This window comes from Synchiropus splendidus, chromosome 1 (assembly GCF_027744825.2).
Source record: "Synchiropus splendidus isolate RoL2022-P1 chromosome 1, RoL_Sspl_1.0, whole genome shotgun sequence".
Taxonomy (NCBI): Eukaryota; Metazoa; Chordata; class Actinopteri; order Syngnathiformes; family Callionymidae; genus Synchiropus; species Synchiropus splendidus.
The window spans coordinates 2,090,885-2,114,960 of NC_071334.1; the positions used below are offsets into that span (position 1 = coordinate 2,090,885).

Below are 24,076 nucleotides of genomic sequence, written 5' to 3' on the forward strand. Positions count from 1 at the left end.
TCTGACAGTGTGTCGTGTTTTGTTCTGGAGCTGCTCATAAGGAATCCAGCCGATGTCGAATGTCGCTGCTGATCTGTTGGACAGTGTCGGGATGTAGAGGGTGAGAAATACCCTGGAGAGAGATGGATCTGGAGGTCGGCCATGCTTGTTTACCTCCGCCCGATCTAGCGTTCAGGTGACGCAGCACTACTTTTTACTTCCCTCTAGTCCACATTTCCATCATGGGAATTTGGACATTTAGGATTCAGGATCCTTCAAGTCCGAGTCGCGACCTTTGGTGGCAAGATTTGTGGACAGATATGAGCGTTTGGTGTCGCACATGACTCCATCTCAACAAGGATGGAGGGAATATGATGCCGCGGAGAGGACGGGGCTAAAGGACAGACAGGTTTTGTCGGAAAAACCATATTTCTTATCTTTAAATACCGTGCCTGTAAGTTTGGGGTTCAGCGTGATGGACTTGCGTGTGTCTTTACACGTAGATAAAGTTAAATCCACAATCTAATGCTTTATAAACCTTGCCGAACGTCACCATTATGAACACGATTTCTTATTCTTCAGCAGATTTTCCACTTTGTGACGGCTGACACAAACACTTCCAACATTCCAACAGAGGGTTTTCTAACTCGTCCTCCTGGTCGGATGTAAATCTTGTGCTGTAATCTCCCGTATCCATAATTCAGCCTTTCAAGAATGAAACTTTAATTCTGCCACTCTGTCTGCACGGATGCAGAAGTGTGCCACGGCTGTCCCAGACTCACCCTTCAGAAGCGCTTTCACCGGCAGCCCGGCTGACCTGCAGAATGAGGACGTATGGAGCACAAACTTGCCGCTTCATCCCAGTAATCTGCCCCGACACAGATGGCTGCCGCTGTTATCTCACACATGCTCGACCCGCCGGCCAAAGATAGTTCAGGAGGAGATGTCAAAGCCTCCATGGGATTCGCGGAAACAAAATCAGCTTCTATTCTGAATTATTTCACTAAAATAGTTGCGGCTTTGTGGCTGAGGCTCGAGTGGTGGTCTGAGGACGGTCACCATCTGAGCGCGGCAACAGAGCGTGAGCAAGCAGAAATGCACAAACCTCTGCCGAGCAGCTTGAGTCCACCCAAACACAAACGGTTGCCGGATCCAAGGCGGTGATACGGATCACTCCTTGAATTGAACCTTTTGGAAAACGTTTCTAGTCATTTTGGACGGCGTGGAAAACATCACCTCCTTGGTGGAGGACATGAGCTCGGACCAGATCTCACCACTGACTGACACCTGGACTTTGTCCTAGAAATAAGATGACTTTTTTTATTTACTTTAAACAGCTGATTTTCTTTCTGTAGTCTCCTCTTTTCATTTGTCAACATGAACAGTCAAATGTTCATAAGCTCTTTATTGAAATGCTAACCTCAATTATGAGATAAATCTGAACACATGACAGACAAAACATTGACCGACTTTCTATCTTGCGTCTAACTTTATGGACATTTTCTTTTCCGCAGCTGGCTTTTGAATATTTCTTCTTTGACTGTCAACAAACTTGTTTGCTTTTGTTCCCAGTCTGGGTTTTTCCAAATATGTATCTTCTCTGTTTTTCCCCCGTCTAACATTTTCTTGTTGTGCTTTTTCTTCTTGTTCTGTTATAGGTTTCTTTTCTTTCCACTATCATATTGTCAGTCTTTTGCAACCTTCCAGTGGTTTGAGGACCTGGGTTCGACCAGGGCCTGACCTGACGGACCTCTTCCATCTGACGTCACCACCTCATCCCACTTTGGAGGCGCTAAAATTTCCGCCTCAAGAAAGAAGCGTGAGATCAGTGAATCCGCTGAGTTGCACCTGAGTGACAGGAATCAATCAGAGGCACGGCCTCCTGCGCCTGGCACCGAGCTCTAAGTGCTGGCCGCGGTTCAGTCGGGGACATGGAGAGGCCGCTCGACTGGACCCCGCGTGTGAAGGTTTAATCAGCTTAGCGTGACATCCAGGCGGCCCTCCGGTGCATCTAAAACCACCAGCGAGCTCTCAGGAGCTAAGCCCACTGACCCTCGCTGATCTCTGCGCACTCTGGCGTGTTGCTTTCCTGTAGCCCTGCGCGGCCGGGACGCGCGGCAATACCCAGACGGCTGACGCAGCTGAAAGCCTGCGGAGCTTATGGAGGCAGAAAACACGCCAGACACTCGCAATCCTATTTAAGCAAAGCTTTTAGCAATGTAAAGTGCAGGGAGATTGAAAGCAGTGATACACGTCGCGCCGCGGGGGCTTAGGCGGCGTTACGAAACTGAGCTCGGGTTAAAGTGCATCAGAGTCCCGAGGGGTCGACGGGCAAAGACCAGAGGAGGAGTCCAGAAATAGATCAGTGATCAGCGGTCGTTTTACCCAGTCGGATCTTTCAATCAAAGGGTCAGCCCTCTGAATTTATCCATTTAGTCCTCCATCCATCCATCTGTCCATCTTATGGACCATCTCTCCATCCAGTCCTGGGTCTGTTCCTCCCAGCTACAGCATCCAAGAGACACCCTGATGAGAGGTTTTCTCTTCAAGGACCTGATTCTTGGATCACAGAAGGTTTGGTGACCTCGGAGTCTCATCTCATGAGGTCAGACCAAAACCGTCCACTGGTAGGGTTGAGGATCAGAGCCATCCAAGTCTGAGACCATGCGTCCCTGTGTCCGCCAAACACATCTCGCTGTCTTTCATCCAAACATGAAACAAAAGTGGACTCCTTTTTCAGGCTCAAGAAACAAGAAACTGGGAGAGATGATGAAAAGGTGCCTATGGGTTCAACCATTTTCTGTGCTGAAGCTATGCCAAACCACACAGAACCAACTCCTCAGAGCGGCAGGAAGTCTCAACTCATCCTCAAGGGTCAAACGCTTCTCTTCTGTGGCACGTCTCCGCATCAAAGTTTGACGGACATCATCCATGTGAGGAAGGGCAGACAGGTGGTCAGCGCCTCGCCCTCGTCACTCAGACATGCTGTTGAAACCCTTCAGCCCACCTCATTCTTTTGCTGCCAGACAGGAAGTAGAAATGACTTGCTTGGGGTTTGACCTGCTGGTTCATCACGTCCTAGTATTTCTGTAGCCAGACCTTCGAGCCGTGACATGAGTCAGAACCAGACACGACTCTCCCTGTTAAAGACTGGAGCGAGTCACTGAGGATATCTGTGTACGAGTCACTCGAGTCATGTGGCTCCGCCTGACGACTGAGTAAGGTGAGAGACTTTGGTCTGAATCGTTGACCCCAGAATTGTTTTGGACTTCTGCACTGCTGCTACATCTGGTGTCACGCAATGAGTCTTGAAGCTCGCCGCTTCCTCCACCGACACCACGGACGAGTGAAGGAGGGCACGCAAGCTCATTCCCCAGTGTGAGTGTGTGTGTGTTTAAAAAGCACTTCACCACATGTGTTTACCTCCTCTGGAGTCTCTCCAGCAGACAGTGACTTGATAGAGAGTGTGTTGGTGTGTGAAATGCATTAGATCTCTCTCTCTCACACACACACACACACACACACACAACTCTTGTGCGCCATGAATCCTCTGAGCTGTCAAGACAAGAGCAGATCGTCCTGGGAGTAGAGAAGGAAAGAGAAGGAAGGCAGGAAGTTGAAGTGAAGATGAAGAGAGGAGGAGACTTGGAAAGGACATGTCATTGCTGGACGAGAGGAAGAAAGGGATGCAAAAGGGATGTGGATGGAATGATGTGAAGTGAATAAGCACAACAAAAATGAAGGGAAAAACAAGAGTAGAGGGCCAGAGGAAAAGTTGAGGACGGTAGGGATTGAAAATTTGAGGCCCTCGCAAATGATACTGAATATACTACAATCAAATGTTGTTCATTCTTTTTTAAAAAAGATGATGCATGAATAACATATTTACTAACATGTTTGACAAAGTGAGTTTTTGTTAAGATATTTTTGGCATTTACCTTTGACTTTTCTCAGCACCTCAGTCTCCGGTCTGTGTGTGTGTGTGAACAACACAATTCCCCATTATATAGCAGAGTGAATGTAAACAGAGGCTCTAGACAATTTGGTTGAACACTTGAACGTTGCGATTCTATTTTCGCTCTCCAAACACTTTCAAAGAACCAAAAACTTCTGCACTGTATGCAGACGTTGGACGTTGAAGTGTCGCCATGGTGACGGTCAGACTCGGCCGTTAACACTTGACATCATGGGCAACAAAGAAAGGACCAAATAAAGAGGAGTCGTCTTCAACACAAGCAGTTCACTTGTGTTGAACGGCTCCTGTCCGGTCTCTAGCTGCGAAGTCTGTGCTGTCGCCGCGGCAGTGGAGGATCGTGTTGCCAGGTTTTTATCCACCCTTTGAGAGTGAGGGAGTGGGTTGCCAGAATTTCATCAGCGGTCTCACATTTCACCTCCGTGGCGCATTTTTGGATCAAAAAATTCTATTGCATTGTGGATCAGAAGTGAAAACCGTCAGTGTTCAAAATAAGGACAACAACGCGGCATCTGTGCCAAAGAGTCACGTTGCTTTATTTCCACTATTCGGCCGAACATGATGGGGAATGATCGGTGCATTCCGGCGTGAAAGAAGTAAAAAGCACAAGATAATGAATGAATACAAAGGAATGATCAACAGAAAGAAACCAAAGATCATAATGCAAAAAGAATGAAAGGAAATAAAGAAAGAAACAAGAGTGGAAATACGAACAACGGGGGAAGAACGTATAAGCAGAAAGATGAAGTTCAAAGAGGATGAAATGAAAGGGATCAGGCAGGACAATGAAAGGCAGGAGGAGGAAGCCAGGGTGATAGACGGAAGAACAGGCCAAAGAGAGAAAAGGACAGAAATGTGAGATAATTCAATAAACAGAGAGGAAGACGAGGAGGGAAGGAGTGGAGAGATGGAAGACGACGATGATGATGATGATGATGATGGGGAGAGAAAGGAGGAGCGTGAGGAAAAGATGGGCAGAGGAGCGACGGCTCAGATCCGTAACTAGCCCTCTGCTTTTTTTCAAAACACACACACACACACACTTTTCCTGGAGTGAGTGAACTACTCGAGCGGAAGAGCTGAAAGGAGCTGACTGTCACGCAACAGGGCTGTGCAACCACAAACACACTCAGCCTGTGTGTGTGTGTGTTTAAGCATATGTGTCATAGTGAGGTCCAGTTTTGGGGAAAACACCTCCTTCAAGGGGCCCATATGTCTTTGTGGGAGCCTTTTGGTTTCTCCTCAATTTCAGGATGAAGACTTCAATAGTCCTGGTCAAGTTTATCTGTTTGTTTCGGACGGTTAAGTTAAGGATGAGAGGCTGGGGAAAGGGTGATGGCCATGAGCGGTCCCCACAAAGATAATGCGACCACCCTGTGAGTGTGTGTGTGTGAGGGAGTTGACCACAGAAAGTGAAAACTCTATAGGTATTAGAAGAATGTCCAGAATAACAAGCCGACTCAGCAGAATACTGTCCCGCCTTGGGAACCCCGGGCGCTGGTAAAGCGGAGATCAGGTGAACTTGTCACTAAAATGATGGAGCCTGACTTGTTGTTTGGCCTGATGAGGATTGGTCTGGGTTGCGTCACGGCTCAGATTACAATCCTCATGAGCAGCAAAAAAAAAAAATACAAGCTAAAATTGGTAATCCCTCGTCTACTCGGCTAAAACTCTCGGAAGAGGATGCGACGACCTTTTGACCTCATTCTGGCCGCGGTGATGTAACAGCAGTGAACAAATATGAGCCTGACGTGGAAGCAGCACAGCAGACAGCAAGACGACCTGGATGGTGTTGACAGTTGTGTCTCAGACGGCGAGTAAATCAAGCGTGTGAGGAGTTGTCATAATGATTCCAAAGACAACACGCTCCCTCCGCTCATGTTTTCCTGGCAAACCTCATGTCATTCCGACCTACCGCAAAGGGCGAGGTCACCCTCGGAAAAAACCCCGCGCCACTCTGCCTGTCAGTCTCCCTGCGGTCGCACTGTTCCCGGGCGGATGTGTGAGCCAACACACACGTGAAAGTCCAGCACGAGTCAGCGGGTTCAAAGGTTTGTCTCCGTCCTCGCCTGACCTCCGGTCAGACTTCCCCGGTCAGGATCAGCTTTACGATCGGCTTTAGGCGGGTGTTGATCTGTGAGTCAGCAGGGCTGCCTTTAATAGCATCAATGCTAATACTGGCCACGTAAACAACAACAAAAGAACAACAACAGCGCACCCCAGCCGGTCAAAGTCCACCTGACCTCACGACACCTGTCCACCAGGACGGCCTTGAACTTTAGTTGAGACGCCAAACCATGGGGCACCTGACGGTTGTGAGGCCTCATCAGGGTGGGCTCCAGGGCCTTTGTCCCAGCTCAGCCTCAATGTGTTTGCATGACGTTGTTTTCGCGGCACTCCTGTCATCATCCGCTTTTCCCTAGACTCCTAGTTCTGTTTCTCCCTCCTTCCTTCCTGTTTGCGTGGCACACGGCTGGAGCCGATCACCCTCTGCTCACCTGTGGAGAAGAACACCTGGACTCCAGCAACGTGTGCCAGATGGTCTCCTTGAGTTCTGAGGTAAAGTGGCTCTCCTCCTTCCTTCTCTCTCTGCCTGCTAGCTTGCTCAATTTTGACCACTCGCTCTGAAGCCCTGGTGCCTGAGTTCATGTTCTGTTCCTTCCTCTGTTTCTGCGTGTTTCCTGGTTTGTTCTGTGATTCACTATTTCTGTTCATTGTGTTTTTGTCTCTCTGTTTACAGATTTAAGTTTGTTTGACTCTCGCGGTTCGGTGACGTTTGGACTCTTACTCGTACCTGTGGACTTCTCCCGGTTTGACAATTTCAACTTCACTTTGTTTCTCCCGGTGCGGTGACTCTTTCTGTTCTGGTTTTATTGCTTAATGACTAAATATTGTACCTTGCTCCACTCCTTGCCTCCTGTAAGTTTCCTCATCACTGCACTCGGGTCCCACATGTGTCTTGACTCATCACAACTCCTTCTATTGGCACTGTTTTGGCACACCTGGTGGTACGGCATCACATTGGGGTCAATAATAACCAAACAAAACTTCTTAGATTGCAAACGAAAAATTTGACTCAAACAAAAAAACGTAGTAAAGTAACACATTACATTCAATGATTTTTTTTTTTTTTTTAACTTTTGTGCGGTTCATTTTTTTGTTTACAGTTCTCAATTCTTCTCCTCGCTGCTCGGACTTTTGCTCTTTTGCTGACTTTTTGCTTGAGACTTTTGACTCAAACGTCTTGCATGGGCGGGCCTTGTGAGGAATGCGTCCTCATTGGCTCAGTGCCCCAGATGTAGTTCCACTGGGAAGGAACCTTACAGTCAGTTTGACCAGGCTTCTAGTACTCCAAGTGTCAGTCTCAAATACGTTATATATGCTGTTACAAGCATGTAGCTGCTAAACTAAAACGTCTCACACACCATATGTAACGTATTTGATTTTTACATGCATATTTTTCAAAATCTTCATTTGCAACGTAAAAAGGTTGGATTATTTTTTTTACCCAAATCTGGTTCCATTAGTGCCTCAGGTATGTTTGTGGTATGTCAGGTTGAGCGGTGTTCGCGGCATGTTTATGGAGGATCTCGGCTACATTCAGAATAGAATGTATTGCCATGGTCAGTGAGGGTTCCACCAACTAGGAAAGTGCTTTGGAATAAAGAGCCGTTAATATTCGTGGCACATTGGAGATGCGCCGCCAGTCACTTTACAGAACACTTGCAGTATGTTGCGTAGGGATGACGTATATACCCTATGAAAACACTCGGCACAGAACACATGGTGACTGCGCTCCAGCGGGCGGGACCTTCTGACAAGAGAGCAGTCTGCTGTGAACATCACAGCACAATTGGTACCGGCTGGAAAAATCTTTGGACACTGGAGAAGTAGGCTCTCAAGTCTCAGAGACTCGGATCAGGACCACTAGCAACCACAAAGGCAGGGGACGAGTCATTTCTGCGTGAGTGACTCGGAGGTGCGTTTATTTTGAAGGGCCTCTGTCTGAGTCATCTCCAGAGAGCTTTTGTTCCTGGGACGGCCGCGGCGCGCTCACGTCCTGTCAGAGTTTCGCACACAAACCGTCAGACATGTTGTGACAAAATAAGTTCTGTTGCGCTCCGAAAAGGTCGAACCTGTCAGTGCGGCTTTGCATCACCTGCTGCGTCCGTGTTCGGATTGACTCGTCTTCTTCTGCGCGCCTGACAATTTTGGACATTTCTTTTTTTTTCTTAACTTTGTTTGGAGTCCGACTGCGCGACCTTGTTATGCTGGCGCCGCCACGAGAGCGGACCACTTATCCGGGCTGTCGGGTCCAGATATCACCGGGTTTTTGTTTGGAGTGGGAGGAAGTGTGACCCCCGCTGCGTCGCCGGAGGCGAGAAGCACAGCAGTAGCAAGAGTGAGAGGTAAATGATTTGATGAAGTCAGATGAGGAGGGAGACCCACTTGGTTTCTGAACTTGACTGGAGAGCAGCAAAAGCTTTCCTGACCGCTGTGACCTTCTGCCTTTCAGCCCCCCTCTTTGAATATTTTGCTTCTCCTTTTCACAGCCATCTTCTTTCATGTACCTGCTCTTGTGCTGAATTGGCTTTCTATTTTCTTCTTTCACATCCCAAACTTTTTTTTCTGACACAAAGCATTTTGTTACTTTGTAAAACAGCTTCACCTGAGCAGAATGATTCAATGCTTTCTGTTTTCATCTGCAACACTCGGTCTATATTATGATTGTTATTATTAGCGTTAGACTTGACTTTCTTTCCACTTGCTCTGGTCACATTTTCACTTTTGTTTTGGCTTACTCTATCATATTATTTCATGGATCTGTTTTACAGTCCTGCCTTCATTTTCATCAGACTTCTATGAGCAGAGTAACTTTGTATTGACTGAACAGAATCAAACTTCTATTTTACCAATACAAGTGACTTTATTAAACCAACTATGACCCATCATCCCCCCAAACTGATTTCTGCATCTTATCACAGTTATTCTTTGAGATAATTTCATCACCATCTCTCTTCCCACCAATCACTATAGTGATGGATGTTTCCTTTTGCCTGTTTGACTTTGCTACAAAAACTATTTAATGCTATTTTTTCTTCTTTCAACTGAAGTGGGAGTGTTTTTTTCTCCTCCAGGTTTTAACACTAAATATTTGAAGCATTAATTTGACTGCGATACGAGAATGATTTATTCACAAGTTCACCTTTTTTTGTTGTATTTTCTCACTATTTACCTCATTTTTTTTTAGTAAAATGAATCACTTTCAAAAACCGCCGTTCTCCTTTGTGTCAGCTGAACATTCACCGTCATCATTTTCTGGTTCTTTTTTTTGTGGCATATGCTACATCTATTTTACAGCCCAGTCAAATGAGTCATAATGAAGATTTTTAAATCTCATTTACATGGCATTTATAGTCCGGGACTGTGAAACCCAATAATCCAGTGACCTTTCATTAAAATAACCTGCAGATTAAGAAGCGGCCGAACGTTGATCCCAAATGTTCATTGATGAAAAAAGGCCGACCGTTTTCATTTGCACGGGTCGGATTATTTTCAGATTTGACATTTTTAAATGGCATTTGCAGCGAAAGACGTGGAACACACACACTCACTCGCGCAGGTCGTCTTCATTAACCCTGCTAATCAAGGCTCCAGCGTGTGCGCTAATTGCCGTCTTCTAATCCGGATGGCGAGTAATTAATCAAAGGTGAAGTCAAAACCGTCCATCTTCACTGCTTTAATTTTGTTGTTCCCCAGACAATTTTTGTTTTCCTCCTCCAGCTTCACAGCAACGCAGCTGGGCCCTGCCTTCCTGATTTCTGCACCTTGGTTCCGACCTGCGTTGCCCGATGGTGGCGTCTGGTCTTCTGGTAAAGTTCTCCCTCCTGTGTAGTACTTCTCCTGTTCATTGGTACTGCATCAGTGGATTGTGCGTGCCTGTCAAGTTTTCTGCCTCTTTCTGACTTTCTGCTTCTGCTGTGATTCTCAGGTGAGTGTTTGTTTACTCACGTTTTGCTTTCTCCGTTTTTTTTTCCTCGTGGGAACCAATTCTTGACAAAACACTATCCTCGTGGGGACCTCTTGCCGGTCCCCACAGCTCCAAACCTCAATTTGAGGATGAAGACTTCAAAATAACAAGGTGATTATAACTGGGTTCCAGTTTGGTCCAGAGTCCTGGTTCAGGTGAGCCACGTGTTCTGGAGGGTTAGGTTTAGGGGGAGAGGCTGGGGACAACCAGAGGTCCTCACAAAGACAAACTAGTCTGTGTGTGTGTGTGTCTACCTGCTTGATCCTCATTTGTCACTTCTTGACTAAACACTATCCTCATGAGGACCTTATGTCAATGTGGGGACCCTTTATCTGGACCCCGCGAGGTGAAGCCTCAGCTTCAGAGGAAGACTTCAAAATAACTGGGCTCCAGTTTGGTCCAGAGTCCTGGTTCAGGTGAGCCGTGTGTTCTGGAGGGTTAGGTTTAGGGGGAGAGGCTGGGGAAAGGGCGATGGCCATGAGAAACCTCACAGGGATTGCAATCACGTGTTTGTCTGTTCTGTTCTTTGGGCCTCGTGTGGTCGACTGAATGAGTCTCCTTGTTTTTAGGCTTGACTTTGATTGGATGCTTTCCTGGTTTGTCTCTTTTCTTCCATTATTGTTCATGTTTGAGTTTTCCTTTGTTGTTCATGACGTTATTTAAACCTTCCTCTCGTTGGTCCGAGTGTTCCTTCACAACGATTTTTGGGTCTGGTCCTCCTGAGCCAACATTCAACGGTTGTTTGCTTCGTTCTCAGTTGTCCAGGACAAAACAGCAGCTGAAATGTGGCTGCTTGAATTTGAACCTGAACCTTTGCACGCGGCTATGTTTGCCAGCTTGACTCGTTTGAGATCCAAACTTCTTGTTTGTCTGAGCCTCTGAGGCGGCGGTGAGTGTAATATCAGATATGGATCGTCTCCACAAGCGGGTCGGACCTCCGTCACCGCCGACTCATCACTTATTAAACGCGGCTTCAGAGATGAAAGCAGACTCGCTCGGCGCCTCCGCAGCCAGGGGTCGATTCTCCTCCGGATCGATGGATAGAAAAGGTTGCCCCGGACCCACGAACAATTTGGTCGGAACTATCGACGGCGAAGAAGTGAGGAGGCGTGAGCCCTCTTTCACCTCCACTCCCTCCATCAGTTCGTTGATACAAGGTGCCTGAAACATGAAGATATAGCCCATCTGTTGGTCAATACTGGTTCAGGGTAGAGGCCTGTTGGTGCATGGTGGAGCTTTTACGTGCCCAAAGCAACCCAATAGTGGAGCAAACTTTCAAACCATTGAAGTCAAGTTACTCAAAATCTAGAGCTGTAAGTAAAACAAAAAATGAATACAGTGGTGCCTCGGTTTTCAAACGTCTCGGAATTGGAACAAAAATTTAGAGATTTTTTTGCTTCGGATTTTGAATGAAAATCCAGAACGCCCCCGAAATAAGCCGGAAAAAACATAATGTGCGTGGACTGATCAGCTGACCCACGACGCGCTTTGTTATTGTCCCGTTAGCTCCATTTACTGACTGTTTTTTCTTCATATTGAGGTGTAAAACCTTTCCTGTCTCCACACTGGAGCGTGGTAGAGTGTCACAGGGGAGGTGCTGGAGCGCTCACTCCAGGGTTTGATGTCCTGTTGTGGGCTGGAGCTGGGACAGGGATGAGGCCAGTCTGGGACAGAGCGTGACTTGGTTTATGACTTTGTCACAGCCAAACTGCACAGAAGCGCACATTCAGAGCTGGACACGCACTGGGCACCTCTTCACTTCTGGAGAGACGTCACTCACTCGGCAACCCCTCCCACATGCAGCGGCCACACACATAGAGGAACAGCCACCTGCAGCAGACACTCTACATTCACTCCTACAAAAGACTAGTTTAAGGCTTGGAACGCATTGTTGCTTTTTCCATTCATTGTAATGGGAGAAATCGATTCTGATTTTGAACAATCGGTTCTCGAACGGCCGTCTGGAACGGATTGTGGTCGAGAACCCAGGTACCACTGTATATTGAAAGATCAAAAAATGTGACAAATATATATACTTGATTTTATGTATCCATAGAACTGAATATTGTTTTTCATGTTGTTTGTTGTTTTACAAAGTATCCATTTTTATTTTTTTACATGGTAATTTTGTCACTTCATATTTTCTGTTTACTTCGTATTTGTCTTACGGTATAATAATAATAGTGAGACTTGAATAAAGGCAGAAATAAGATGACAAATGATTCATTTACCTGCTCTTTTGCTGCTGAATTTGCTTTCTATTTTCTTCTATTCTTGACATTCAAAAAAAATGTTTTCGTTTGTTTTGATTTTTGAGCAAAGCATTTTGTAATTTTGTAAAATCATCTTTAAACCGATCATAAGGCTTCAATATTTCCCGTTTTTGTCTGCAGCACTTGATTTGTTAGTATTATTATTATCATTATTAGAGTTAGACGTAGTTTTCCCCCACTTGCTCTCATTACATTTTCATGTTAGTTCTTATTTTATTCTATTATTTTATGGATTTATCCATCTCTTTTACAGTCCTGACTTGATTTTTATTTGACTTCTATGAGTAATGAATAATAATCGGACTTGAATAAACTTATAAGGCAGAAATATAATGACAAAATGATGATGAAAACACTAAAATTCAAATACCATATTACGTTTCATGGATAATTTAAATCAAGTGTAGACTTGCTGTCCATTCATGGGGCGTGGTCATAATGTGAGGGCTGAGGGACACCCTGGACAGGCTGCCATCACACGTTGCCATACAACCCCTCACACTGACAATTTAGGCTCAGCCTCAGTTTACTGCAGGAAGAAACCAAGACCAAACAGAAGAGGTTCGAGGTTGAAACCCAGCATTCAGACGGCCGCTGTGAGGAAACTAAGCCACTAAAGTCATGCTACCTTCAAGGGGACCCATACAAGGAAGGACCAGCTCACCTGTCCAGAATCCCACCCTCTCTCCTGAGGACGCTACAGGCACAGTGTTGAAGGCCTTGTGGATCGACTCCTCCAAGCTCATGGACCAGAAGACCGTGAAACCTGGTGTGCTAGCTGGTCCTCACAGGACCGTCCATGACAAACATTCAGTCCCGGTGCAAGTGTGGCACCATGCCTGACCTGGCTGAGACTTGGAGAGTGAGTCCACTGTTTGGTTTTGACTCCTGACCCCCTCCTCCGGACGGCCTGGGGAAACCCTCTGAGTCAGGCAAGTGGGTCAAGAGTGAGGCTGAGAGGATTAGAGGCAGGGTCTGGACACTTGGAGAGCACAGCAAGGCTGATCAGATCACCCGGTCTCAGCTGCTCGGCAGCACAATGAGGTCTTTGACTGAAGTCAGGTGACGGCATGAGACCTTCTGGTGGCTCCAGAAACAGATACTGACATCATTTGTGTGGAAGAAAGTCACATACTGTATTATCTTTGGGTCAGTTCAGGTCGTGCAGGAGGGAGTCCGGAACCCGTCACACACTGGGACATTCCTGCGCCACTCTGACCCGAGAGACAGCCTGAGGTCCAAGGCTACGACCTTGCCCTGACCTTCACAGACTGACAGTCCTCTTCAAACCAGCCCCATAAACCGAACAGGGCCTGTCGAGCTAACCCATCACCGGTCGTAATGCCGGGCTGTGACCAGAACCTTCAGGGCCAGACAGGTGAGTCAGAACAGACGTCCGTGAGGTAGAGCGCGGCGAGTGAGAGGACATGTGCTCTCCACAGGAGGAAGTGACTCCTGGCCAGAGATGAGGTCAGAACAGCCGGGCAGACGCTGACCACCAGACGGCACCGGCAGGTGGAGAAAACAAGCGCTGATGTCAGGATCCGGCCGCTGAAGCAAGACTTTACCGTCTCGGTCCAGGTTCGGCTCCCACTTTGTTTTGATTCACGCTCAATATTTCATTATTCTGACTTATTTTATCAAAGTTTGAACTCTAACAAGGATTCATTTTGTTGAGCATCTTAACTCTTCTGAGGATGTAAGTGTAATGTAAGTGAATGACAAGCCGAGCGCCTCACTTTTCTTTTCTCTTCTTTGTTCTGCACCTATTTATGACTCAATATCACAGAATCCCGACTTGTGACCTCCATATTCTGACCAACCATTCAGTGTCAAACATCACTTGTATCTCATTTATTATTCTTCCTCAATATCTTCTTTCTTCCTACTTTGACTCAGTAAATCATCTTCCGACTTGGTCTCTGGATATTCCGACTTCTGAGTGCCATATGCTGACACAGTACTATATGCTATTCACTGAGGGAACTGAAGATCCTGCCTTACTGTTGTGGCTGAGCGTCTCAAGAGTCTCCTGACGGAGGAGCACATAATTCTGACTTCCGATCAGATCATATCGAAGGCGTCCTCTCAGTTCACAGGAGCTGGATGAACACGTTCACCAGCTTTGATTTTTGCTGCTGTCGGTGTGAAGAGAAGAAGGTGGGGAACTTGTCACCAGCAGTTTCTGCACAAAGGCACCGAAAACACTGGAGTCAGAAAAGTGCTGACTCAGCACGTCCTCTGTTCACTCTGACTCGTGCCCTGGTTCTTTTTAAAGACTCATTTGTTTGTCATTTGTTTAGAATCAGTCCACTGGCCTCGCCAGGTCATTTTTGCAAATGTCCGACTCTTCCGTAGAACGTGTCCACACAAACACCAGGAGGACAACAGTGCTTGAGACGCAACGGCAACATGATTGTGAGATCTCGCCGTGTCCTCAACACGTGTCCTCAACACAAACCTCAACAACTCTTTTACACGACCTTATGACCAGAGGCGTCATGGCCTTCAAAACACGATGGCATGGGAGAGACAGCTTTGACTCATGGATCTCCAGCAGTCAGAGTGAGTCGCCACCTTCAGACAGGAAGCGGGTGAGACTCGTGGAGTCCCGGTGGCATGTGACAGGCTGAATGTCCTCTCTTGTCGTCGCCTGATGTTTTATGATCTGGTCGAGTCACAGCAACGCAGCTAATCTGTTGCCAGCTCCGCCGCTCCGCGTGATCGGCCACACGGAAACTGCTAACGGCCCCATTACGACGCTCCATCAGCACCCTCGTATCGCCGGAAGGTCAAGGGCGCTTTTTATGAAAGCTGCGGGCGATTACGAGTCGCAGGGCGATGGTTCTCTCCCCTCGCTCGCCAATAAAGAGAAGGGCTCACCTGTCCTTCTCTCGCCTCAGGGTTTATGGGCTTCGGTGGCTGAAGTCCTCGGGAGGACGCGGGCACACACACTCCCCCACACGTTCGTCTTTTTATCTTTGTGAGGACCTCCCATGGCCAGCCTCTCCCCCTGACCCTAACCATCCACAACACATGGCTCACCAGCACCCAGGACCACACTGAACCCAGTTACAATGACCCAGTTGTCATCCTCACATTGAGGCTAGATCCAGCCAAATCTCCCCCCAAAGTTATACGGTCCGTCTTCACAACTTCCAAGACAACAAATCCTGGAGGCTTCCTGATGGAGGAAACGTCCATATGACGTGCTGGCGACAGTATTGAAGTGTTGAGGATTCACTGCAAGGAATTATTTGGATGAAATATAAACAAAACCATTGGGTTTAGGATCCTTTATTCAATGTGGCTGTCATAAATCATAGCATAAACAACGATTTCATACTGTGCAAGTGAACACTGTCCACAGAGAAGAGAGACTGGATCCTTCAGGAGCTCCAGACAGATGGAACAGGAGAGCACTTCTCTGGTCTTCTCCATGTCACCGCTGACTGAGTCACTTCCTTCACAGGTGAGCTGCTTTTATCTCTGAGTCACATGACCCTGCCAGCATCAGGCGTGGCACATTGTTACCGCATATTTCCAGACTTCCTTGAAACCACGTGATGATTCTTGTATTCTTGTGTTAGACTGAAACCTGTGGGATTGAAACCATAAAACCATATACGGCTTATACAACCACGCGGCTAATGTATGGATTTTTACAGGCCAAAGAGCCTCATGCTGCCAAAATACTGAGCCTTGTCACGTCAAACCCATGAAATCACAGGCGTTTTATTGACCTTAAAGCTCTCGAAACACAAACTCACACTTGGCGTTGGGTCCAACCCAGAGTCCAGCATGGAGAGGCTGAGTGAAGGAGGTCTGGACTCTGTGGAGGAGGGTCATGGTGTCGGAGACGCTGTAGAAGGACAGGAGCCCTGCAGAGTGATCCAGGTACACTCCCACTCTGGAGGAGGGAACACTGGAGACTTCACTTGTGACTCTGTTGTGTGTGAATGAACAACCAAAGTTGTCACAATCTAAGCTCCAGGATTTGTCATTATAGCCAAATGAACTTTCTTCTCCTGATCTGCTGATGTCCTTGTATGAGACTGAAAATTCGACTCCTCCTGTCCACTCCACCTCCCAGTAACAACGTCCAGTCAGGGGCTCTTTACTCAGGACCTGATGATAATCAATTAATCTGTCTGGATGATGTGGAGGAGACTGATCTTCTCTCATGTTCATCACTCTCCTGTTTCCTTCAGACAACCTCAACCATGAGTCTGCAGTGTTGGGATCCATGGTGATGTCCACAGAGTATCTGAGGAACTCATCTCTGGTCTTGGGCTCTGGAGCGAGCATCAGTGAGATGTTGGACCAGGAGTCTCTCAGAAGGTCCTGGAGTCGGGCTCTGCTGGCTGACACGGCTGCTGCCACTTCCTCATAGCAGACCTGAGGACGGACGTGGGTCCTGGAGGAGAGCGTGTCTTCACTGACCTCTGACAGTGAGGACAAGTTCTGGAGAAAGACCGTGTGACTGTCGATGAGTGACAGCTGCTGCAGCTCAGCATCTTTGCTCTTCAGCTCAGTGATCTCCTGCTCCAGCTGCTGCTGAAGTCCTCGGACTCGAACCATCTCTCTCTGCTGCTGGGATCTGATCTGCTGCTTCTCATCAGATATCATTCTCTGGAGGTTCTGGATCAGATGGTTGAGGGTCTCCTGACTGTCCTCCACTGCTTTATCAGCAGAGATGGTGATGTTCTTCTCCTCCTGCTGAAGCAGCTTCACCTCTTCCTCTCTCTGCTGGATCCTCTGCTGGATCCTTCCTCGACTCTGATCCACCTCTTTCTCCCGCTCTCTTCTCTCTGCTGCAGCCGTTACTGTGTCGTGGTCTTTGTGTTGGTCCACAGCACAAAGGTGACAGATCAACTGCTGATCATTACGACAGAACATCTTCTTCTCCTCTTCATGTTGAGAGCAGATGATCTCCTGGAGCCGCTTGGATGGGTGGACCAGCTTGTGTCTCTTGAAGGCCGGAGCTTCTAGATGAGGCTGGAGGTGTTGCTCACAGTAAGAGACCACACACAGCAGACAGGACTTCAGGGCTTTCATCTTCCTCCCAGTACAGACGTCACAGGCCACATCTTCAGGTCCAGCATAGCAGAGGTCAGCAGCGTCAGTCTTCTTCAGCTCCTCCACTAAGTCAGCTAACACAGTGTTCTTTTGCAGGAGAGGCTTCGGTGTGAAGGTCTGTCTGCACTGAGGACACTGGCAGATGTTCTTCTCTTCTCCATTGTCCCAGCAACGTTCAACACAGGTCTTACAGTAGTTGTGTCCACAGGGAAGAGTGACTGGATCCTTCAGGAGCTCCAGACAGATGGAACAGGAGAGCACTTCTCTGGTCTTGTCCATGTCACCGCTGACTGAGTCACTTCCTTCACAGGTGAGCTGCTTTTATCTCTGAGTCACATGATCCTGCCAGCATCGGGCGTGGCACGTTGTTACCGCATATTTCCAGACTTCCTTGAAACCACGTGATGATTCTTGTATTCTCGTGTTAGTTGCCAGCAGAGCTGCGAGTCACGGCACGGCAGGCTGACACCGGACTTGGACTCAGAGATGAGTGTCCTGGAGGGACAGCGACGAGAAGATCCTGAATGAACACCCACTCACTAAATGGGTTGAAGCTGGCTTCTTTCCTGGATCAGTCTTGCAGATGGCAGAGACGTGTGACATGTGAATACCGGCCTCTGATGTGAAACACAAAAGAAAAAAGAAAGAAGAAACAAAAAACAACACGTGCGCGTGACCCTGACCTCCTCATCCACGCATTGACCTGGTCACATGTCTGGCTGCTTCCAGCTAACCAAGTCATTTCAGAGACCATTACCCTCACAACTCGCCCCGCTATGACCTCTGACCTCGTGCTGTGGTCTGAGAAAGTGTGTGTGAAAGCCAGAGTGTGGATATGAATTGTGGTAATTGACAATGAGTCGCTACAGGAGACTAGAAAACTCCTGTGGTGAGGTGAGAGAGAAGGAGCTTTGAGGATCATAACCGGTCGCTCAGAGCTCAGGAGACGCTGCTGGCTCGCCGCTCGCATCACCAGCGTGATTACGGACCAATAGGTCTGAGATCCCAGATCAAACGTCGCCCAACGGAAAGAAGTCGACAATGGAAGAAACGAAAGTCATCCCAAAAAAAAAAAGAGAGCAGTATGGAAACAAGGAAAACAGACCTTAGAGATAAAGAAAAAATATGAAACATCTAAGAATAGAAAGAAAATCAATCACAATGAAATGAAAAGAAGAGAGAGGAAGAGGAAACAAAACAAGGTGAAAACTGAAAAAACAGAAAACTGAAAAAATGCGATCACATAAAAAAACAAATAAAAAACAATAAAAAATATCAATAAACACATATATAAAATAAATAAAAATAAAAATACCTGGATAAAAAAAGAAAGAAAGAAAAACAGGGATCGAAAAAAAAAGAAACAGCAGAAAGGAAAGCAAAGTCAGGGTTTGCACCACATAACTAAACTAGTGAGGCGGTGCAGCAGACAAATGATCAGTTGTTAAAGATGAAATCTCACGTGATCAAATGGTTTAAAACAGTGGAAACATCGAAACAACCAGACAACGCGTAACACATCATGGAGGTGGAGGTGAAGATGACGGTTTTCTGCGTATTCATGTTCGTGGAAAGATCCTGAAAAAAGGACAGAAGGCAGACAGAAGCTCTTCTCATGATTAGAAACCAACCGTTTTTTTGGTGACAAAACTTGCCCCTCTTGTCCATCTTTTATTGTTTCGTGGCGGAGGATTCAAAACAGTTGTGAGCCGTGAACTCGACCGCCAGATAAAGGAAATAAATGCTACCTGTTTAAACAGACAAAAGTGTTCTGATCCTTGAATGAGTCAACAATGAAGGGGGCGCTCAAGAGCATCATCAGAACTCGGTGTGGAAATTTCCAAGTGCTTTTCTACATCGGAACGTAAAAAGGTCCCATCAGGTAAACACAGTTCTGAGCGGATCACATGACACAACAGCGACTGTCTTTGACCCCGCGCTGACCCAGCTAGCCGGGGATTACAGAGGAGGCTTGCCGCCCACAAGGAGAGCGAGAGGATCTCACACACGCTGAATATGTAAAACGCACACGTGTAACGCTTCTGCCTCTCACACTCATCTGGCTCACACACACACGCTGACCTCCGCACTCTGTGTGTGTGGATTTGAACTAGACCTTCATGAAATTTCCCCTCATGAGCTCCATGACGTCACACTTTCCGAAAGGGCCCTGACGCTGGGGAACGTCCAGAATGTTCCTTAACTGCCCATTGTTGGTTGAGGGTGGGTGTGGTGTGTTGTCTTCTATCTTGATCCCACGCCCTCGGGACAACAGGCAGACTTGCGCTGCAAGTCCCGCCTCAGGCTGCCAGAGCTCTCAGCAACCCACCCTCCCCAGACACACCTGCCTCCTGACCTGCATGAACCAACCTGCCGCCAGCGCCACCTCAGGCTCACCTTCTCTGCACTAGCCGTAAGAAGCTGCTGCAGGAGGTGGAATAGTAAAAGTTATGTCTGCGTCGGCCCCTGACATCAGAAACTACTGGCTGAATCCCACAAGCGTGAGTCAGACACAAGTCAAACAGGAACTTCACGGCGATGACACACACCAGAGGTGGCCAACCAGTCGCAGGCCAAGAGCCACATTTCTTCCTACAAATATGCAGGTGTGGCAGACAAGGCTCACCTGAACACATGACATTTTCAAACGAATCCATGTTACCGGGATCCTGATCCATGTCAAGATGTAAATCACAATGTCACAGTTCTATTTAACCATCAACGTATAGGTTCAATGTTTCTCCCTCCAAACACCGGTCTGTGTGGTCTGGCATCAGAGAACACCGAAGACAATATTTCCAGTTCAACTGGACTCAAAGACTTTTTTGGTGGTTCCGAGTTTGTGAGCTGTGATTTCACATTCCAAGATTTTTTTTTCATCATTTTTCATGAGACCATGAGAGAGGAAGTCACTCCTTTCATTGTAAAACTTCTATATTTGAGCACTAATCTCCCTGCGTCTCAGCAGCGTGATGAACGACAAGGAGCGCTTGGTTTCTTCACGCCTGCCTCAGGTTGAGTCGCCTTGATCCACTTCCAAATAATCATCTCCAACAAGCAGCTGCTGTGACTCAGAAGGCTGGATGAGCTTCTGCTCCTCGGAGGTTCTGACGCTGAAAACCATGCCGCCGTTGTACAGACGACTGAATCTGGCGCTAACGGTGGCTAATATTAGCATCCCCCACGCCGTGTAAACTTGAGCTCCTGCTGACTCACTCTGACTCGTACGGAGGGGCTCCCTTGGTGTCGTGGCCTCACTGCGCCTTGCAGAGTAGCTTCCCACCGGGCAAGTTTGACAGGGACGAGGCGCGGTGCAAGACGATTATCGCATCATCATCGTCGCAGGAAGTTTAGGTCACGACAAAGAGAAACGTGCAGCCAAGTCATGTTAAATCGTGTCGATCGTGGAGCTGACGGCGGTCCAAGTCTGGTTGGGCTCATGTAGTGGTGAAGAGCCACGAGCTAGCCAGGCTTGACATCCGCGGGGTGGCGTGGTCTCCTGCGTCTCTTCTCAAGTCCTCTTCGACAGCTATTTTTGATGACTCTGCACTTGTGTGTGTGTGTGTCTGACTCTCTTCAGAGAGAGGGATTCAGTGCCTTTCTTCTGCATATGTCATTGATATACAATTCTCTGACTTCACTTCCTGTCCAGCCGCACAAGAGTCAGGAACTCACTTGGACGTGTGGGATTCACAGAGTCGACCCTAGCTCACAAAAAAGAGGGGGAAACATGGAGCGGGAGGCGAAGAGGCCGCGGCGGCTGTCAGAGAGTTAAAACAAAGAGGTTGATGTGTGAGCCGTTCCTCCCCCTTCACCTCCCTGCAGGCAGCATTAGCGGAGGTCAAGGGTGAGCCAGTGCCTCTCGGCGATATTTTAACCCTTAAACAGGAGTGTGTGCAGCGCCTGTCTGACAGGCCGCGGTGACGTGCGTGTGTGTGTGCTGTGAGGCCCTCCGCTCTCATCCAGCTAATTTGTCAGCCAGCGGCACACGGGGCCGAGACGCAGCCCACACACTCCCGCTCTGTTTGTGATGGGCCCTTTTCCTTGGCTGGCACGCCACACGCCACCACTGTCAGCCTGGTCCAATCCCTCCGCAGTGTTCTTTCATTTTTCCCTCGTTCTGCTGGACTCTACTCTCATGCCTCAAGATATTACATGATGCCTTTTCCTTTATTTATGTATTACTTGCTATTTTTATGCTTATTACATTAAATACATTTTTTTAAGTCATGTTTTCACTCTCTGTTTTGTTGATCTTTCGGCACTTATTGTTCAGACGCTTGTGTGATCCACCAGACACATCCCATTCACTTTTCTTCCTACGTTCATTTTCTTTTCCATTTTGTTCCTGGTCCAAATTTCTGATTTTTTTTTTCCAATTTCATACTATTTTTTTTCAGAATTCTGCTCTACGTTTTTTTCTGTCCGCCATTTTTAACAACACCTATTAAAAATGTTTACCTTCCCACATTTTCACTTTTCCGAACTGTTTTATTTTATTCAATTGCATTAATCGAGTTTGTTTTTGTGACTAACTCATCTGTTTTCTGCGGCTGTCGGAGCCACTTTCTGTACTTATTCAGGAGCAACAGTATTTTTTTATTTCGACCCACCTGTTGATCTTATGTCACTTTTTCCTACCTTCCATTTTTTACTCTAAATGTCATATATTTCCCAACACACAACTAACTTCTTAAAAATTCTTCTTTTTTATTTCAAACCCTCTGTGATGCACAGTTCCACCTCCATGATCCAGCAAATACATGAATTAGCAAAAGAAAAGAATCATCTTCAACAACTCCCCCTTAAAATACCTACAATTTCTCTGAACATTTATTTATTTCATTTTTGATTTTGTGACTAAATGGTCCTTTTACTGCAGCAGTTGGAGCCAATGTCTGTTTGGTGATTATTACCACTGTATAATAACAACAAAACAATAATATAACAATAATCATAATAAACATAATACTAAAATATGTGATTTTGTTTTACTATTTTTCTTTTTTTCACCCACCTGTCACTCCCCATTTTTTTTGCTTATACATATGTTTCCACTCTAAATTTCACATTGGAATTTTTTCGCAATATTTTGCTCTCTTTATTTCCAAACCTCTAATGCAACATCCTGCATGTTTTCCATCTCCACAAGGCAGCTAACATGAATGTATTATTTATTTAGACTGGTCTTATTCTCAGGTCACAGTAAGGTCTCTCTATTCTACTGTTGTTTATATTTGTCAGTCGGGTGGCTTGTCTTGGCTCCGGTTAGTTTCTCTGGCTGACTGTCACTCTCCACTGTGATGGTGCGGGACTAATGGAGGCGCAACAGAGGGACCTGCGATGGAGAGTCACACACACAAGCCTCACGCTTTTGACGCCACTACCACATGATTTAACCTTGGTTCAGAGGGAGTCCGGCTCGGGTGCCGCTCTGCTCCTGGTGACCGCCGACATGCTGTTTCCGCGCCGATCGGAGCGTTGTGGATTGTGAAATGAGTTCATCCGAGGTAAGGCTGAAGAGGAAAACCTCGACGGTGTTGGAGATGAGAGGAATGCGACTGAAAATCAGACGGAAATCGAACAAGCGGGTTACATCAGTTGGATTCACTTCACCGTTACAAAGCATGCGGGGGCTTTGTGTTCCGACGGCCTGCGCAGAGGGAGCGAGAGGGTTGTGTAAGAGATGTTACAAAAGACACACTTCAAAGATCGCACAAAAGCTCCTGTTGTTGCCGCGCGCTGGTCTGCCAACACACACACACACACGCGCGCGCTGGCAGGCTCAGTGAACTGATTTAACCCCGCGCTGCTCTGAATCCTGAAGAGACGCTGCTATTTGCTACCTGTTTCTATCGAGCGCTTCAGAACACCTTCACGCCGCCGCCGCCGCAGCAGCATCAGATCCAGTCCCTGATGCCTCCGGTCCATCTCTGCAGCCAGCAGGTGAACTATTGATCCTGGCTGTCCGCCGCAGCGCATACAGGAATCCAATATCCAGTGGATGGAGAGGCCTCGCTGCACATTCCTGAGTTTCATCTGCGATATCACTGAGAGGTGTGGACTCACCGAGCGATGAGTCATGAATCTGCTGAGTCCCACAAGTCCAACCTTGTGTTGGGAAGCGCTTCTAATAGGTGGTGATATGGCCTGCAACTGAGACTCTTAGTGTCATGGACCCATAAATCAATCCCATGAACCTGACTCAAGGCATTGTGATGTGGAGTCCCACACATCCAACTGAATCCACGTGAATTCAAGAGAGAAACAATCCCACCTCATTCCCTGTATATATATATCTATATATATTTTTTTTTCATTTAAAAAAATTCTTTTTTTCCACCAATATTTGACATTTTTGTTTGTATTGTTTTTAATCATTAAATTTCTTTTTCAAAGATTCCTTTCCTCAGCTTGCAAATTTCCACACTCAACATTAAAACATTCAATTTAAAGTTTCATTTCTGTCTCCACCAGAGGTGGACTAAAAGAAAACATAAAGATCTACACCTCTCCTGACACATGTACTGTCATCATCATCCGGTCCCACATTTCTGCGAAGGCTATAAAGCCTGGATCAGTGCAGACCAGCTGAGACTCATCTGCAGTCCGGACCTGCGGCCTTAACAGCGAGCCCCGATCGCTCCCCGACACCTTCACACACGGCGACCTGCTGACATTCACACGGCGACCCACGCGTGTGACCTCAGCGGTGCGGGCCGCTCTCACAATCAAGTACAC

General features: G+C 47.1%; 2 protein-coding genes across 4 annotated transcripts in view; both read right to left on the minus strand.

The window, feature by feature from the left end:
- LOC128752306 (phosphatidylinositol 3-kinase regulatory subunit gamma) overlaps nt 1-24,076 on the minus strand; it is a 104,012-nt gene that overhangs the window by 34,053 nt on the left and 45,883 nt on the right. The window lies entirely within an intron of this gene.
- On the minus strand, nt 1,467-22,745 carry LOC128752466 (tripartite motif-containing protein 16-like). The gene has a single exon (XM_053853703.1). It carries the CDS (start codon nt 17,612-17,614, stop codon nt 16,001-16,003), a length of 1,614 nt encoding a protein of 537 aa, XP_053709678.1. The 5' UTR covers nt 17,615-22,745; the 3' UTR covers nt 1,467-16,000.

What these genes read in the sequence shown, in the direction of transcription:
- LOC128752466 (XM_053853703.1), bottom strand. Translation starts at nt 17,614, where the DNA reads ATGGACAAGACCAGAGAAGTGCTCTCCTGTTCCATCTGTCTGGAGCTC.